Raw genomic sequence first — 17,474 nt, forward strand, 5'->3', positions numbered from 1 at the left:
GAAAGATGGTCTCAACAGGCCACTGAGCTGATCTCCAAAGAAATGCAGAAGATTGAAGAGTCCGAGGCTGTTTATTTGTCACAGGCATCGTCATACACGTACAACACAGTGAAATGTGCTGAGCTGCTCCTGTGACTGGACAAAACATTAGAAACAATCATTAAATGAAATAATGAAACATTGTGCAGATGTAATGTTAAAGTGCTTTGTGCCACATTAGCACAGCATGTACTGACAGAGCAGTGCAAGCAGAACAAAGCAAATGAGCAAAGTGATGTAAACAGAGTAACTGAACAGAGTGAGCAGAGTAATATCAGCAGTAATGAAGCAGCAGGATCAGTGTAGCAGCGTGTGACGTCATAATGAATCAGGTATGATCTGAAATATGACAGTGAGACAAGAACATGATGTAAGGTCCTGTTTAAACCCTGATGGTGATGCTATGAGGGGAGCATGTTCTGATTTAGGACTTGGATGGTCTGAGGATAGAAGCTCCTCTCTGTTTGTGTCCTGATGGTGCAGAAGCTTCTGCCTGATTGTAGAAGGAGCTGAAGCCAGCATCATCCCAGAGGTGAAGCTCCTCTGTGTGCAGACCTGAGGTCAGATTCCTCCAGGCTGATGTTCAGGATCTACAGAAACGTGTGGTTGTAGTTATTGCTGCACTGTGTGCTGACAGCAGATACTCAGAACAAAGCGCTGCACACGTGTTCTTTACAAACATCTGTACATATAAAATATGGATCATGGCAGTGAATGAACACGTTTCTGTCATTTGTTTCATTGGCTTCTTTTTTCTGCCTGTGTTCATGTGATTAATGTCTAACACATAAACAGGTTTGTAATCAAACATCACATCATCAGGGAGGCATCATGAAACAAAGTTACTGCTGGAGGCTGAACTCAATTTGGTGGCAATGTTCAAAAATATCACTCAGATCATTTCAAAGCTTTTAGTTCTTCTTCTTCACTTCTGTAAAATAATAGAAAGGAAATCAGAACCCAGAAGTTCACTTCCTGATGACTGAACTCTTTCAAAATAAAGCTGAAAGCTCTGAATGTGACACCGCTGCTCCACCACAGTTTTTAGAGGAGGTCAAAGGTCAGTAGAATGTGATGGATCCCAAACTTCCAGTGCATCCAGTGAAGGACATAATCAGCTCTGTGATGAAGGCTTTTACTGTGGAGTTTGTAGGCTGATCACTCTGTGTTTAATAAGACAGGCAGGAACAGCAAAGGAAACTTGGATTCTGAACTCAAACACAAGTTTCTCCACTTTGACTTTTCTCTGTGACCATCAGAGCTTCTGCACAGTGTCATCAAATCTGGATGTTTGTCACTGACAGTCAATGATTTTAGTGATAAAGAAATGTGTTCACAGAGGGAGGAAGAGGAAGAGGAGTGGTGTCTGTGAGGAGGAGCAGCTGTCCTGCTGTGCTTTGTGTCAGGACGTCCTGAAGGATCCAGTCTCTACCAGCTGTGGACACTGGTTCTGCAGACAGTGCATGTCCTCATACTGGGACCAGTCTGCTTCATCAGGAGACTGGTCCTGTCCCCAGTGTGGAGAAAGATCCAGAAGCAGAGCTGGACTGCAGACAGCCAGTCAGAGCAGCTGTGTACAAAGTAAGACTGAACATCTGTCTGCTGATGGACTCATTTCTGAAAACTGGACTTCTTGTTGTTGTTCAGACATTGAAGAGTTTTCTTTCTGTTTTTCTTTCTTTCAGCAGATGTTGGTCTGCAGGAGGTTTTAGATGAACATAAGATCAGTCTGAGGAGGAGATGTGAACGTGTGACTGAAGGAAGTGATGAAACAGGAAGTAGAACCCTCCTCAACAGGATCTACACTGAGCTCTACATCACAGAGGGACAGAGTGAAGAGGTTCATAGCCAACATGAGGTGAGGCAGCTGGAGACAGCTTCCAAGATGGACGCCCTCCATGACACTCCAATCAGGTGCCAGGACATCTTTAAAGCCTTACCTGACCAACAGAGACCCATCAGAGTGGTTCTGACCAACGGCGTGGCTGGTGTTGGAAAAACCTTCTCAGTGCAGAAGTTCACTCTGGACTGGGCAGAGGGCTTGGAGAACCAACATGTCAGTGTGGTGGTTCTGCTTTCATTCAGGGAGCTGAACCTGATCAGAGAGGAGCAGTACAGTCTTCTGGAGCTGCTCCATGTTTTCCATCCAACATTAGAGAAGGTCACAGCAGAGAAGCTGGCTGTCTCTCAGCTTTTGTTCATCTTTGACGGCCTGGATGAAAGCAGACTTTCATTGGATTTCACCAACAGGAAGCTGCTGTCTGATGTCACACAGAAGTCATCAGTCAGCCAGCTGCTGACAAACCTCATCCAGGGGAATCTGCTTCCCTCGGCTCTCGTCTGGATAACTTCCCGACCTGCAGCAGCCAATCAGATCCCTCCTACATGTGTTGACAGGCTAACAGAAGTACGAGGCTTCACTGACGCCCAGAAGGAGGAGTACTTCAGGAGGAGATTCAGTGATGAAGAGCTGTCCAGCAGAATCATCTCCCACATGAAGACATCCAGGAGCCTCCACATCATGTGTAGTATCCCAGTCTTCTGCTGGATCACTGCTACAGTTCTGGAGCACATGTTGACTACAGAGCAGAGAGGAGAGCTGCCCAAGACCCTGACTGACATGTACTCACACTTCCTGCTGGTTCAGACAAAGAGGAAGAAGAACAAGTACCACGAGGGACATGAGACGAGTCCACAGGAGCTGACGGAGGCTGACAGGGAAGTTCTTCTGAAGCTGGGGAGGCTGGCGTTTGAACACCTGGAGAAAGGAAACATCATGTTCTACCAAGAAGACCTGGAGCAGTGTGGTCTGGATGTGACAGAGGCCTCGGTGTACTCAGGAGTTTGTACAGAGATCTTCAAAAGAGAGTGTGTGATCTTCCAGAAACCAGTCTACTGCTTTGTTCATCTGAGCATCCAGGAGTTTCTGGCTGCAGTCTACATGTTCCACTGTTTCACCAACAGGAAGTCAGAGGTGCTGAAGGACTTCCTGGGAAAAAAATACAAAGAGTCATCTCTGGACAATTTTTTGATGGAAACACTAACAAAATCCTTCAGGAGTAAAAATGGCCACCTGGACCTGTTTGTTCGCTTCCTTCATGGCCTCTGTCTGGAGTCCAACCAGAGACTCTTAGGAGGTCTGCTGGGTCAGACAGAGAACAGTCCAGAAACCATCCAGAGAGTCATCAAGAACCTGAAGAATAACAAGAAGCTTAAAATCTCTCCTGACAGAAGCATCAACATCTTCCACTGTCTGATGGAGATTAACGACCTCTCATTACACCAGGAGATCCAAGAGTTCCTGAAGTCAGAGAACAGATCAAAGAAGAAACTCACTATGATCCAGTGCTCAGCTCTGGCCTTCATGCTGCAGATGTCAGAGGAGGTTCTGGATGAGTTGGACCTGCAGAAGTACAACACATCAGCAGAGGGACGACAGAGACTGATTCCAGCTGTGAGGAACTGCAGAAAGGCTCGGTGAGTCCAAGATTTGTTATTCAGAAATGCAGAAGCTGGAGGATGTTTGGTCATTTGTTCTGACACAAGCTGTTGTGTAATATTTTTGAAAGAGTTTCCAAAACCAAATTTGTGTAAAGTTGGAAATAAACATTTCCAGTTAACTCTGTCAAACGTTTTTTCTCCATCTAAAGAAAATATTGTAGTTTCGATGTTTTTACTGCATGAGTAGTCTATGAAACTAAGTAATCTATGTGTATTTGTTGATGAGTGCCGACCTTTTATGAAACCAGTTTGGTCAGGATGAATTAAGAGGGAGGTTATTTTCTCTAATCTCTTTGAGAGAGCTTTGCAGATTATTTTAAGGTCTACATTTATAAGTGATATTGGACGATAGCTTGAGGGATGTACAGGGTCTTTGCCTGGTTTTAGCAGGAGACTAATGTTTGCAGAATTCATATTTGATGGAAGTCTGCCCTTTTCTTTGATTTCCAACAACGTTCTGTAAAAAACTGGTGCCAGAATCGTCCAGAATTCTTTGTAGAATTCTGCCATCTGGACCTGGAGCCTTATTATTGGGCATACTTATCAGGGCTTCCTGGAGTTCACCCGGCGTCACCTGGTGAATCCACTGACATTGCTTGACTGTCTAGTAATTTTGGAAGAGTTACGCTGTCAAGAAACTAATAAATGTCTTTTTTTAGACGCGTTTATTTGTGGTGAATATAAAGTTTCATAGAAATCCCTAAAAATGTTGTTCATTCTTTCAGGTCATACATTGTGTTCCCAGATCATCTTTAACAGCACATATAGTTGTTTTTTCTTTATTTATTTTTAACTGGTTAGCTAAAAATCAACCAAATTTGTTACTGTGTTCAAATTTTTGGGGTATTTTGTTCAGTATTTCCTAAGTCCACTCTTTTTTAAAAATATTTAACAAAGTCTTCATCTCAGTGTCTGAGATGTCACTCAGCAGTGAGCTGCTGACCAAAAAATAATCCAGGCGAGAGTAGGAGTGATGGACATGTGAGAAGAAAGTACAGTCGTGGCCAAAAAGTTTTGAGAATGACACAAATATTAGTTTTCACAAAGTTTGCTGCTAAACTGCTTTTAGATCTTTGTTTCAGTTGTGTCTGTGATGTACTGAAATATAATGACAAGCACTTCATACGTTTCAAAGGCTTTTATTGACAATTACATGACATTTATGCAAACAGTCAGTATTTGCAGTGTTGGCCCTTCTTTTTCAGGACCTCTGCAATTCGACTGGGCGTGCTCTCAGTCAAATCCTGACTGACAGCAACCCATTCTGTCATAATCACTTCTTGGAGTTTGTCAGAATTAGTGGGTTTTTGTTTCCTCCACCCGCCTCTTGAGGATTGACCACAAATTCTCAATTGGATTAAGATCTGGGGACCTGGTCCCCGAGCCAGTTATCACTTTTGCCTTATGGCACGGTGCTGTGGAACGCCAGGACTGCCATAATGAAATAATTAAATACACCATTAAATAATTAATTAAATGTGGCAATAATTAATTAAAATTGGAAATAATTAAATAAATATTTACAACACATTTAATTAATTATTGACAGTTTTAATTAATTATTTAATGATGTATTTATTTAATTCATTTTGACACTTTTGTCCCCTTCATGTCTCAACTTGAAATCATTTTATCTGTCAGCCTCACCCATCAAACTAAGTGGGCGGGGTTAACGCTGCCACTGCAGCTTCTCTAGCATTTGATTGGTTGCCGTGCAAAGTAAGTCAAGACAGGTCGATCCTAGATAATCGATTGCTTGTGTGGCCTTGGGGCAGCCAGGTATCCCAGAATGCATTTCAAATCACCGTCAGCAATGGTGGTGTAAAGTTATAAAATATCCTGTTTTTCTGTCACCAACTACACTTTTAACAGTGTTTTAGCCGCGACTGTCGCAGCGTAATCTTCACACGTCTGGTCAGGTTGTCAACATAGAACGTGTTTGCAAAAGTGCTCAGATGTTTTCAGAGATTTCACTCGCTCTGCTAACAGTCAGCTGACAGAGAGCACCGAGCTCACAGCCCCGGTGTTCCAGCTTAACTGTTTTTGGGGTTTTTTTGGGGGGGGTTACGTTACCCAGTTTGTTTACATATTCCACTGTCCGTGTTCCACATGTTGCATTTGCAGATTCTCATTTTCACCGTCTTTTTCCGCCTTGTGTCTCTGTGCTTCTGTAACATAAAGAACGAGCTGACGTGTTTCTCAGGACACCAGCGATCAGCTCAACAGGCCCTCAGTTTACCTGCATGCATCCTCCTCCTCACCTGTCAGCTGTTTAGCTGCTAATTCAAGAAACGCGCCCACGTGACCTGGTGATAGTCACAGTTTAACTGGGCAGCCGGTGCTCGATATAACGCAATGTCAGCGCATTTTTCTGCACAAGATAAGTAAATATAGTTTTTTCCCCGAGCGCAGAGCTGCTGAAGCTTGTTTCCCTACAGAGCACTTTATAGGCGAACCAACTTCATCAGCAGCTGATGTCCAATCACACAGCTTTGAAACCTCAGCTGAGTTTTAGCTCTCAGTGGTTAAACGCTGGACTTAATTCACTCAGGTTCTGTCTGTCGGGTCACGTTTACTTCGCTGTTTTATTTACAACTGAGCAAATCGGTTTGGCTGAGGTTAAACTGCATGTCTCCAAAAGTTGATTCTGTTCATCTGGACGTAGCGTTTTGTTTCGTCATCATCAGGTGACTTCTTCAGTCTCAGCTGACTGCAGGTTTCAATCTTATAAACAGTACATTTGCATAATGACTGAAACCAGCCCACTGAAGGAACAATGGGCTGGGAGGTCAGTTCATTAATCAGAATTATGCAAACTGTCACAGCCATTGATCAACAACCACTGATCAATGTCCATGAGTCCCATTCACAGAGAGTTGGGGAATGGCTGCAATCACAGCATGTAAGATGGTGACAGATGTACCCTTAGGCTCCTCCTCGATTCAGAGATGGTCTTTCCCTTTTCACTTACTTCCCTGGATGATTGAGAATGCATCAAGACGTCATAACTTCATAGTTTTACTGAAGTTTAATGGTTCACTGTGTTAGACTGAACCGTTCGCTTTTCTTTATCTGGTGTGTTTTGGATTTAACAGTGAATTTTGAGATTAAACTGACTTTTAAAATGTTTTTATACAAAGAGGAAAGAGACGGCGTATTTCCACTGAGAGGAGCAGAGCTTGCAACAGCGTGTTCAGACTGCAACCTGGGCAGAAATATTACATCATCTGGTTTTTAATAGTTATTCAACTGTATTCTAAGCACCAGCGATCTGTTAGAATTTTTAGAGTTTACTTAACTAAAAATAAACGAGGTTAACATATAATTTGTGTGATTGTTTTTGTTTGTTTGTGTGTGTTTCGGTCATGTTATGTTTACCTGTCAAAGGCTTGTTAGAAACTATGAAACACATCATGCAGACTTCTGGATGTTAGAAGAAAACTAATACTGCTCATGAATGAGACTAAAGGCAGGAAGGTGTCCTGTAAAACTAAACATGTTAATAGGACCTCCCTATTTATATCATAGTTTATGATATCCGGTTGTTCAGTCTGACGTCACTAGCCGTGTCTGGGTCTAAACTCCGCTGCAGGTCCATATATCAAACGATCACTATGGCATTACTGAGAGTTGAAAAACTGTCTAAAGTCTTTCATCTTTAATAAAATGATCAGCGTTCTGCTCTACCAGGTGTAACAATTGAGTTTAACATCCAGGCATCCATGAAAACGGAATTTATGACAATTAACGGAGTTAGAAGTTAGCAGGGAGTTAGCTCGCTAGCTTCTATCTAAATACAATATAGCATGTCCTGACTGCGGGGTTTTGGAAACAAATTAAAACGTACAGCTCTGTTATCACTTCCAGCATAAATGAAGACAGAAAACTAAACAGCAGTGACGTTTGTAGGGTTACTGAAGTTGGGCTAGCTGGTATATAATGATGTGCTACGTGACCGCTAGCGACACAGCTATGTTAGCATAATATAAACAAGCTAACTTTTTTTCCACTCGATAAAAGTTAACGTGAGTGTTCTCGGTGGTCAGGAACAAATGTAATCGCATGGCAGGATGCTGTAAAAGGACCAAACTTCAGCCAGGAGAACAACTGAGATAATCCATCCACAATACGAGGTTAGTCATTCATATACTGCTGCATGGGCTGGGCTGTAGTTACATCCTAAGGCTTTAAAAACTGAGCTTAAATAAATGATTAGCGGTAATAAAAGCCGAGGGAGGTCAACAGTGATCACTGACTGTTTTAGGAGCTTTTTGAGATCAAATAGAAGAAAATACATAACATTAAACATGTTAACAACACAAAAGCCATATTAAACGCAGACTACTTTAGACCCGGAAGTAGGATTCGTCGCGTCATCACTGAACAACCGGATAGCACGTGTATTTCAGTAATAGCCTGCTGATTTCAGTGTAGTGGTGAACAGTCACACAGCTCCGTGGGTGTTATCTGTGAGACTGCTTAACTATAATTTATCCAAGTTAACGTCAGTTAACCATTCAGACAGTTCTTTTGCAATGACAAACCTCATGTCGCCGGTAGGTTTCCGCTGTGCCAGCTGTTTACATTACAGCTGCTTATGCAGTAACCATGGTAACCACGGACTCCAGGTCAGACAACAATTTTACATATACGATCTTAAAACAGGACACAGCCACTGTACGTGCTGGCCTCATATCAAATGTGAACGCAGACTGAGTCTATGTTTGACGTTTGTTTATATCTAATCTTCCTCTCAAACATTTAAACAGCAGCGAGTCTGCAGCTGAGGGAACACAAACTCAAACTGTCGGAACAGGTTTGATCGTTTTGTGTATGATTTATGATTTATTAAACGTATAAATGTTATTCTAATCTGCTGCTGAGTCTCTTACGCTGATGAAAATGCAGAAAACACAGATCACGGACACCTGTTCAACCAATCACATTCATTCCACTTTGATCTGCGACAAACAGACGGTTCATCTCTGTTACAGTGTTGCGTTAGACTGCTATATTTTTTGTTCTTTATGCTGTAGATTTTCACGTCTCTGGAATAGTTGGCAGTAAAAAGGATGATTTTGTGTAAAATCATATTGATATGAGCCGTGACATATTCGTAGATGACAGTTAGATTAGTCAGCTGGGAAACTCTGGGTTAACTCAGAGAGCTGAAGATATCGTGGACATGCTGACCTCGCTCCGTGGTGTACAGGGCCGTTTACCCTCGTGATTAATATTCACAATTAAAATATTAGCCGAACATCATGAAGTCTGTATGTGTGTCATAGTGTCGAACAACCTTTGTACAGTTAAAGCCAGCAGTTACTACATGAAACACCAACGTTATCTCTTTTATGCGTTTATACGCAGGTCACGCTGATTACTGAACAAAAACACAAAGATCAGATGTTAATCGGATTTATTTGCTTTCTCTCCTCCTTAAACATGTTTTTATGTTAGTTATAATTCAGAATTGGCGACTGAAACACGCAGGACACATACGAACATCAGGAAATAAAAACCTGATGAATATAACCTCAGTAAATGAAGTCAGTGTACTGCGGGGGTTATGGCGGCTGAAATCAAATCACTTTGACTGTCACATCACATGTGCAGGTACACTGGTACAGTACATGCGAGTGAAATTCTTGTGTGCGAGCTTCACAAACAACAGAGGTGTGCAAAAATACAATAACATAAGAACAAGCAAAATAGAAGAATGGCTAAATCTGAGAGTTATATGGAAATTAAATAGAGTAAACAATAAAATAAAATATACAGAGGTTGGTAGTTGGACATGTGCAAAACAAGTGGCATTTATATACAGTGTGGAGTGCATAATGTTGAAGTTCCAGTAGTGAAGGTGAGGTGTCTATGAAGTGTCCAGCAGTCTGATGGCCTGGTGGAAAAAGCTCTCTCAGTCTGCTGGTTGGGGACCGGATGCTGCAGAACCTCCTTCCTGATGGAAGTAGTCTGAACAGTTGATGGCTGGGGTGACTGGAGTCCTTGATGGTCCTCCCCGCTTTCCTCAGGCAGCGCTTCCTGTAGATGTCTTGGAGGGAGGGAAGCTCACCTCCAATTATCCGTTCAGAACACCGCACTACTCGCTGGAGAGCTTTGCGGTTGTAAGCGGTGCTGTTGCCATACCAGGTGGTGATGCATCCAGTGAGGATGCTCTCAATGGCACAGTGATAGAAGGTCCTGAGGATGCGGGGGCTCATGCCGAATCTTTTCAGTCTCCTGACAAAGAAGAGGCGCTGCTGCGCCTTCTTCACTGTTTTGCTTATGTGTCCTGACTAGGGCTGCATGATTAATCGTTAGAAAATCGCGATCTCAATTCATACTTATGTGCGATCTCATTTCCTTTTTTTTTTTTTTTTTTTTTTTTTTTTTTTCTAAATGACATCAGAAACAGCAGTATGCGACATTACGTGATGGCAGAGCTTCAGTTCATCCTTTGTCATTTTTTTTTTTTTTTTTTTTTTTATAAATAGGACAGGGGGAATGAATGAGAGAAAGAAAGAAAACCAAAGGGGAGAAGAGACGGTGAGAGGGGGGGGAAGAGAGAGAAAAAAAAAAAAAGAACTCCTGGGTCACCTGTATGGAGAAAAAACAAAAAAACAAAAAAAAACAAACAGAGGAGACAGCAAACAACAAAGAGCAACATAATAATAGAGAAAACAAAGCACCATCACAATAAACTAGCTAGTCATAGATATCAATATTTACTAAATAATAAACGATATTGTGCAGCACGCAAGATAGACAGCGCACAGTGTGCTTTGAGGCAGCAGCCAAGAAAGCTTTAGTCCGCGTCTGTGAATACCCATGTGTACACCTGTGTGCATACCTGTGTGGATCAGCATGCTTGCATTCCAAAGGTTTCTCCATGTAATGATCTGCTAGGGAGTGTGGGGGGGCCACAGCCCCGTCCTCCAGGGTGTGAAGCGGGTATGGAGGAGATCAAAACTCCAGACATCCAGAGGCCCCCAGAACACAAGAGACCATGGAAGACCAACAGAGGGGCAGCCGCGCCACTGTTCCAGTAAGAGCTGAGGAGAGTCCCAGATGAGGGCTCGCCCAGCAGCCGCGGAGCAGAAGTCAGGGGGAGTTGCAGTGACGCGCCCGTGAGCTCCGCCGGCCCCCAGCTGTGCCTGAGTGACCGAGCCCCAGGCCGAGAGGCCGGGGGCACCCCACCTCCAAAGGGGCCCGAGCGAGCCCCAGGCCCCAGGCCCCGACAAGCGGCCGCCAAGGAGTGAGCCGGTGTGTACCCGGACGCCCACCCCCAGACACAAAGAACCACCAACACACCGACACCTGAGGGAGTCCGCCACCGGCAGGGGAAGTGGTGGTGGGTGGAGATAGGCCTCCAAACCTTGGAGGGCCTGAGGTGTCCCCAGAGAGGTGGCGTCTGATACCCAACCTGACATATAGACACAGACATACAGGCACCCACAGACACAAACATCCATTCCCACCCTCATGCTCTCATATGCACTCACTCCACACTCAACCAACGTGGAGACAGACATAAAGAGACGCTGTACACACAATCACACTCCCCAAGCGTACTCTACAAACCGGGTCTAGGTACCCTTGCCCCTGGAGGGGGGAATTGCACCCAGACCCAGGTGGTGTTACCCTTTTCCCTGCGGTGGGGAGAGGCAGACCACCCCGACTCCGCAGCAGCAGGGAGGCCCCACACCCCAGACCGCAGTCGGACGGCCAACTCCTCCCACTAGCCCTCCCGCTCCAGCAGGCCGCAGAGAATGGGAGTGGGAGAAGACTCCAAACCTCCCTCCACCCGCTCATTGTAGTGTTGATGCATATGTGTTCTAAGGTGTAATTAAAACCCAGGAGGGCTTGGAGCTACCTGCCAAGGAGCAGCAGGTAAGCGCATAGTCCCTCCTGCTAGCCCTCAATGACTAAGTGTATTTAAAATTGAGAGGTGGGCAACGACGTCAGGGGTGAGGTATACACCCTGATGGTAATTTGGACTCCGTGATTGTGCCCACCCCCAAGATCCTATATGTATGTGTAATGAGAGTGTGAATAATGTGAATGTCTAAGTTGTGGGATAAAATTGAGGCAGAGGCAGCCAGAAGGGGACAGGGGGGGGGTTAGCCTCCTCTGCACCCTGGTGACATACCCCCACTCCAAGGCCCTGCATGTGTGGGTGGTTGTGGAGGAGCGGGAAGAGGGAGGCAGCTGGAGATGGGGAGGGAAGGAAGGGAGGGGCAGGTAACCCCTCCCTGGGGCCAGCTCCCCCGCTGACCCCAGTAGGCACTCCCACCCTCCGCGGCCCATCAGACCGGGGCCCAGTGCAGTAGCGCCCTCCGGCTCCACAGAGCCCTGGACAGTCCACCCAACCCCACCACAGAGAAAACTGCACCCACCCCACCATCCACACATCTTCCAGACTACATAAGACGGTAAACGCCCAGGCTGAGATCTTCCTCCACCTCTCCTGTATCTCCCCCTCCTGCAGAGAGTTCCTGAAGAGAAGAAAGCTCCTGCAAGATGTGACCATCCCCCCCACCAGTTGAAGAGCCCCCCAGGCGGCTCGACGCACCGGCGGCACCCTGCTCCAGGGCCGGGCCCCCATGCACCCACCCGCCCACAACCCCGGCAGCACACCAACCAGGACCCAAGCCCCCGAGGCCCGGGCCCGGGCCCCAGCCCAGAGACGGAGCGCCCCCAGAACCTCACGCCCATCCCGGACCCACCCAGGGGCAGCCAGGTTGCCAGGTCAGTAACCCACGTCCGTCAGCACAGACCCTCCCCTAGCCCCGCTGCACGCAGCCGCGAGGAAACAGTCACCTGAGAGCCAACAGAGCCCCCAACCGGACGTGACCGCTACCCCGGGTTGAGCCCCCCAAGGAAGATGCCTCCCGGGAACCCCCCGACGCCCTAAGCCTGTCCCTACCCCCTCACCAATCACAACAGTGAAGGCGGGACCAAACTATGACCCCCCACCCCCACTAGGTGATGGAGCTGATAAAAGGGGCCCAGAGCAATTGATCTAATGTGGTGGCAGAGGCTGTGTCAAGACTAATGTAATCTAATAGATAATTTCTATATTGGTTAGAATTAAGATTATTTTTATTTTTCCAGTTCATGAGGACTGTTTTCTTGGCTATGCATAGGGCAGTGAAGATCATATGGGCTATATTCTTTTCTGAAGTGACATTATCTAAGCTGCCCAGTAGACACACTAAGGGGGAAGTTGGAATGTTACATTTCAGACACTTTGATAAGTCTTCACATATCTCGCGCCAAAACTTTTGCACTGGTGGACAGAACCAAAGAGCGTGGATGTAATTGTCTGGTGTATTGCCTTGACAGTGTGAGCAGTTGTTGGAAGATGTAAAGCCGATCTCATTTCCAAAATTACAACGATTTTAAAAAAAAGAGAGAGAGAAAAGACAACGACGATTGTACCGCATTTAGATCCGGGACGTAATCTGCATGAAAACAAGCGCTCACTCTTCCTGCTCAACAAATGACAAGGGCGGAGCCTTATACCACGTGGTACAGAAGCTGGCTGCGAAAATTAGCAGGGAAAAAACCACGGAGAGCACGTCAGGGATGACGAAAGTAACAGGAGAAAATCCGTCCCGGTCAACAACCCAAACATCAATAACGGGAACCTTATACAGCGCTTCCCTATACACGTCGAACTCCCGCAGGCACAAAGAAATTAGGGAGGCTATCACTTATCACCTGACCAAAGATATGGCTCCCATCAACACTGTGCAAAACGAGGGATTTAGGAAAATGATCAACACCCTAGACAAACGCTACACAGTGCCGTCCCGCAACTATTTTTCTATTGTTGCACTACCTGCTCTATACACGCAGTGTGGAGCAACGGTGGAGACGGAATTTCAAGCAGTACAACATTTTGCGGCAACAACAAAACGTGAGACATTTGTTGTTTTTATGTTTATTTATTGTTTTTATGTTCAGTCTCAACTGTTACGAAGTTGATGTGCAGTTAATAAGTGCAATAAATATTTATACTGGAAAAGAAAATCGTGAGAGAATCGTGATCTCAATTCTAAGCCAAAAAATCGTGATTCTCATTTTATGCAAAATCGTGCAGCCCTAGTACTGACCACGTAAGATCGTCAGCCAGATGTACACCAAGGAAGCGGAAGCTGCTCACTCTCCACAGCAGCACCATTGATGGTGATGGGGTGTGTACTTCTCTGCACCTCCGGAAGTCCACTATCAACTCCTTTGTCTTTGCGACGTTGAGGGTGAGATGGTTGTCTTGACACCGGTGGGTCAGGGCGCTGACCTCCTCCCTGTAAGCCGTCTCATCACCTTTGGTGATAAGTCCGCAAACTGTACTCCGCCCTCTCCTGTGAGTACAGGACAGGGCTCAGTACACACCCCTGTGGAGCACCAGTGTTCAGTGTGAGGGGGGATGAGTTGATGCTGCCCAGTCTGACCACTTGGCATCTGTCAGACAGGAAGTTAAGAATCCAGCTGCAGAGGGAGCTGCTCAGTCCTAGATCCTGCAGTTTCCTGTCCAGCTTTGAGGGAACGATGGTATTGAATACTGAGCTGTAATCTACAAACAGCATTCTCACATACGTGTCTCTCTTCTCCAGGTGTGACAGGGCAGTATGTAGTGTCAGGGCTATGGCATCATCAGTGGACCTCTTGTGGCGGTATGCAAATTGTAGAGGGTCCAGTGAGTCGGGTAGTGCAGAGCAGATGAAGTCCCTGACCAGCTTCTCGAAGCATTTGCTCACAATGGGGGTAAGGGCTACAGGTCGCCAGAAGTTCAATGATGAGATGGTGGAGGATTTGGGTACAGAGACGATGGTGGCCATTTTGAAGAAGGCTGGGACTACAGACAGAGAGAGGGAAAGGTTGAAGATGTGTGTAAACACTGTGTGTGCGCACTGACGTCATCCACCAGTGTCCTGTTATATTTTAGATAGCAAGGAGCAGACGGCCGAGGTTATTAAACTCCACCGAGACAGCGGTGATGCTAATCAGAAGGCTAGACCGTCTGATATTACAGCCTCGCACTTCCGGCCTACCCGACCTTCGGAGGACCCGGCCCACATAGACCGTGAAGGCCGGGTCCTCAGGAGGATGCAGCCTATGAAAGTACTCACTGGCTGTATCACAATTCAGGGTCTGAAGCCTTAACGGTCCTCAAGGGCCGCGTACTCAAAGACCGCAAAGGCCGGAAGTGCAAGGCTTGTGAAATGGGACGGCAGGAGCAGGAACATGAATAATGACAGTAGATGTTTGTGTGAAAGTGCTGGAAGCAAATGAGTGTGTGATGTTCTTTCAGTGTTGCACTTTGTAGACGCTCCCTGAGCACTGGTCTCACAGGCAGCTGCACATAGAGACCAGTGTTGTTAGTCCAGGTCAGAAGATGACTTGTTGGAATGAAAATGAGCTTGTAGTTTGTCTGCTTTAATAATGTGACTGGAAAAAGGTGTTGGACTTCAAATATGTCCATTTCTGTCACACTTCACCTTTAAAAGTGAAGCCATGTGGTTCCTGGAAGGAAAAACACGACTTTTTCAAGTCTTTGTCCTGTTTTTATGAGAAATGTACGACTTTAATGTGAAACATTCAGAGTTTTTTCTCTTGTTGTGTTTGTTTGAAGCTGCTTCCTGTTGGCTTCAGCTGTTTGGAGTTTCCATTTTCTAAACTTCTACATTCTGAACCTTCTTCAGCTCTGAACAGATGATGAAACACTGAATGATTTCAAGCACTTTGTCTAATAAACTTACATCTTTCATTCTTTATACAGTGTCTGTGGTTTGTCAGATAATGGCCTTGATTATCTGGCAGCAGCGCTGAAGTCCAACCCCTCGTATCCCACAGAGGTGGACCTGAGTGGAACCTACAGCAACCTGAAGGATCCAGGAGTGAAGCATCTGTGTGGTTTCCTGGAGAATCCACGATGTCGATTTGAAACTCTGAGGTCAGTCAGCATGTTTTAGTTGTGCTGAGATGAATATGATGTGAAAGTTGTGCTGACACTAAACTGCAGACATCAGGCTGATATTATACTGATCCACACTGAGGATCTTCATGGTAAAGTCTGTTTTCTTCTTCTCTGGTTTAGTCCATTGACTGCAGCAGAACAATGTTCACATTTCAAACAGTGATACTCAACGTATGGCCCGCGGCCCACACGCGGCCTGCCCACCTTTCCTGATTCAGAGAGAGGGGACCCTGATTAACTGTGTAGCTTCTTCCTCACAGTTCTAAGTATCAGACACAACAATGAATAATCCACAGCTGACTGTCTTTAGCAGGTCAAAGGTCACGGCACACAGCAGACAGTCAGAAATATTCTAACTCTGATCATTTATCAGTTGTGACACTGTGAGACTTGATCAGAGGTGTGATCATCACAGCAGAGGCCTTTGTGTCAAAGTCACTGAGGATCAAACAGAAACACATGAAGCAGATTTTCCTCTTCTGGCTTTTTATAGCAGATAACCTTCAAAATATTCTGCAGTCGATCAAAAACTGAAGCAAACCATGAAGCAACATGTGAACATGAGCTGATGCTGCTGAAGTGAAGCAAAGTTACAGAGGTTTGATTACAGACACAGCTGAGAGTTTGTAATCTGTCATCATTTTAAAAAGTTTCCATGGAACAGCAGAAATGAGGCTTTACTGTCAGAGGCCGACAGCACTGAACACAACAGCAGACTGGTGGCTAATAAACAGTGAATGATGCAGAAACAGATGTTTGAAGCTGTTCTTGGAGTACACTGAGAGAGAGAGAGCTGTGCAGGCAGGAACAGCCAAAGTCAGAGAGAATTCATGAGCATATTGATCAAACGTGAAGCAGAGTTTGGATCTTCTTTTGCTGCTGCTTCACTCAGTTTTGGTTGGAGACAGATGAAACCTGCAGCTTCAGGATCTGTGAGCTGTCCACTTTCAGCCCCGACGGCGTGTCCGTGTACGTGCCGTCGAGTGAACGATCCACGCTCTGTGTTTCCATCTTTGTGTGTTTAGCTGCTCTCATTTACTGTTTTAGCTGTTTGCTGCTTGTTGAAATAGTTTGTGAGCTTTAACCTGAGATTCTGGCAAAATACATTTATATTAAACATCGATTCAGGATTGAATGAATCAACATCGTTTTATTCAAATTAAAACCATTTAAATGGGAACATGAATTTTTTACAGCCGCCTCTAATGCTGGGTAATGTCAGCTGGTCCATGTGCAGCTGGCTGTGAGGCTCAGGGAGCGTCTACAAAGTGCAACACTGAAAGAACATCATCCATAAATATTGAGTAAGAACTGGACTCTCATACAGCGAGACTCAAATGCCTTTAAACATCAGCTTATCCTGCTGATCCAAGTCCAACACTGAGTTTGTAAAAACATGTTTGTCAATCATTTTGTTTGGTTTCTGAGGAAAAAGATTCAATAAGTTGCTGCTAATACACAACATTTCATCATATTTCCTCATAACCCTCTTTTGTCTGACCATTTGATCCCATTTGAATTTGCAATAAAGGATCCACAGAGTTTGGTGACAATAATGACAGTAGATGTTTGTGTGAAAGTGCTGGAAGCAAATGAGTGTGTGATGTTCTTTCAGTGTTGCACTTTGTAGACGCTCCCTGAGCACTGGTCTCACAGCCAGCTGCACATAGAGACCAGTGTTGTTAGTCCAGGTCAGAAGATGACTTGTTGGAATGAAAATGAGCTTGTAGTTTGTCTGCTTTAATAATGTGACTGGAAAAAGGTGTTGGACTTCAAATATGTCCATTTCTTTCACACTTCACCTTTAAAAGTGAAGCCATGTGGTTCCTGGAAGGAAAAACACGACTTTTTCAAGTCTTTGTCCTGTTTTTATGAGAAATGTACGACTTTAATGTTCTTTTTTTTATACTCAATTTTTATTATAATTTACAACATTGCAACTTGTACTTGT

The 17,474-nt window shown here is 45.1% G+C and overlaps 1 protein-coding gene across 1 annotated transcript; it reads left to right on the top strand.

The window, feature by feature from the left end:
* The first annotated feature begins 404 nt into the window (after positions 1–404).
* LOC146548235 (protein NLRC3-like) lies at positions 405–15,518 on the top strand. The gene is made up of 4 exons (XM_085265041.1): positions 405–409; positions 523–584; positions 1,725–3,516; positions 15,326–15,518. The coding sequence occupies exons 1-4, from the start codon at positions 405–407 to the stop codon at positions 15,516–15,518; spliced, it is 2,052 nt and encodes a 683-aa protein (XP_085121167.1).
* The last annotated feature ends 1,956 nt before the right edge of the window (positions 15,519–17,474 follow it).

This window comes from Mchenga conophoros, linkage group LG23, assembly GCF_057382185.1.
Source record: "Mchenga conophoros isolate Kocher_MC1m ecotype Shallow Benthic linkage group LG23, M_conophoros_male_GT1.1, whole genome shotgun sequence".
NCBI classification, from domain to species: domain Eukaryota; kingdom Metazoa; phylum Chordata; class Actinopteri; order Cichliformes; family Cichlidae; genus Mchenga; species Mchenga conophoros.

Coding starts and splice junctions, on each gene's coding strand:
- LOC146548235 (XM_085265041.1), top strand. Junction 585..1,724: donor CCCAGAGGTGAAGCTCCTCT/GTGTGCAGACCT, acceptor TCTTTCTTTCAG/CAGATGTTGGTCTGCAGGAG. Junction 3,517..15,325: donor AGGAACTGCAGAAAGGCTCG/GTGAGTCCAAGA, acceptor TTCTTTATACAG/TGTCTGTGGTTTGTCAGATA.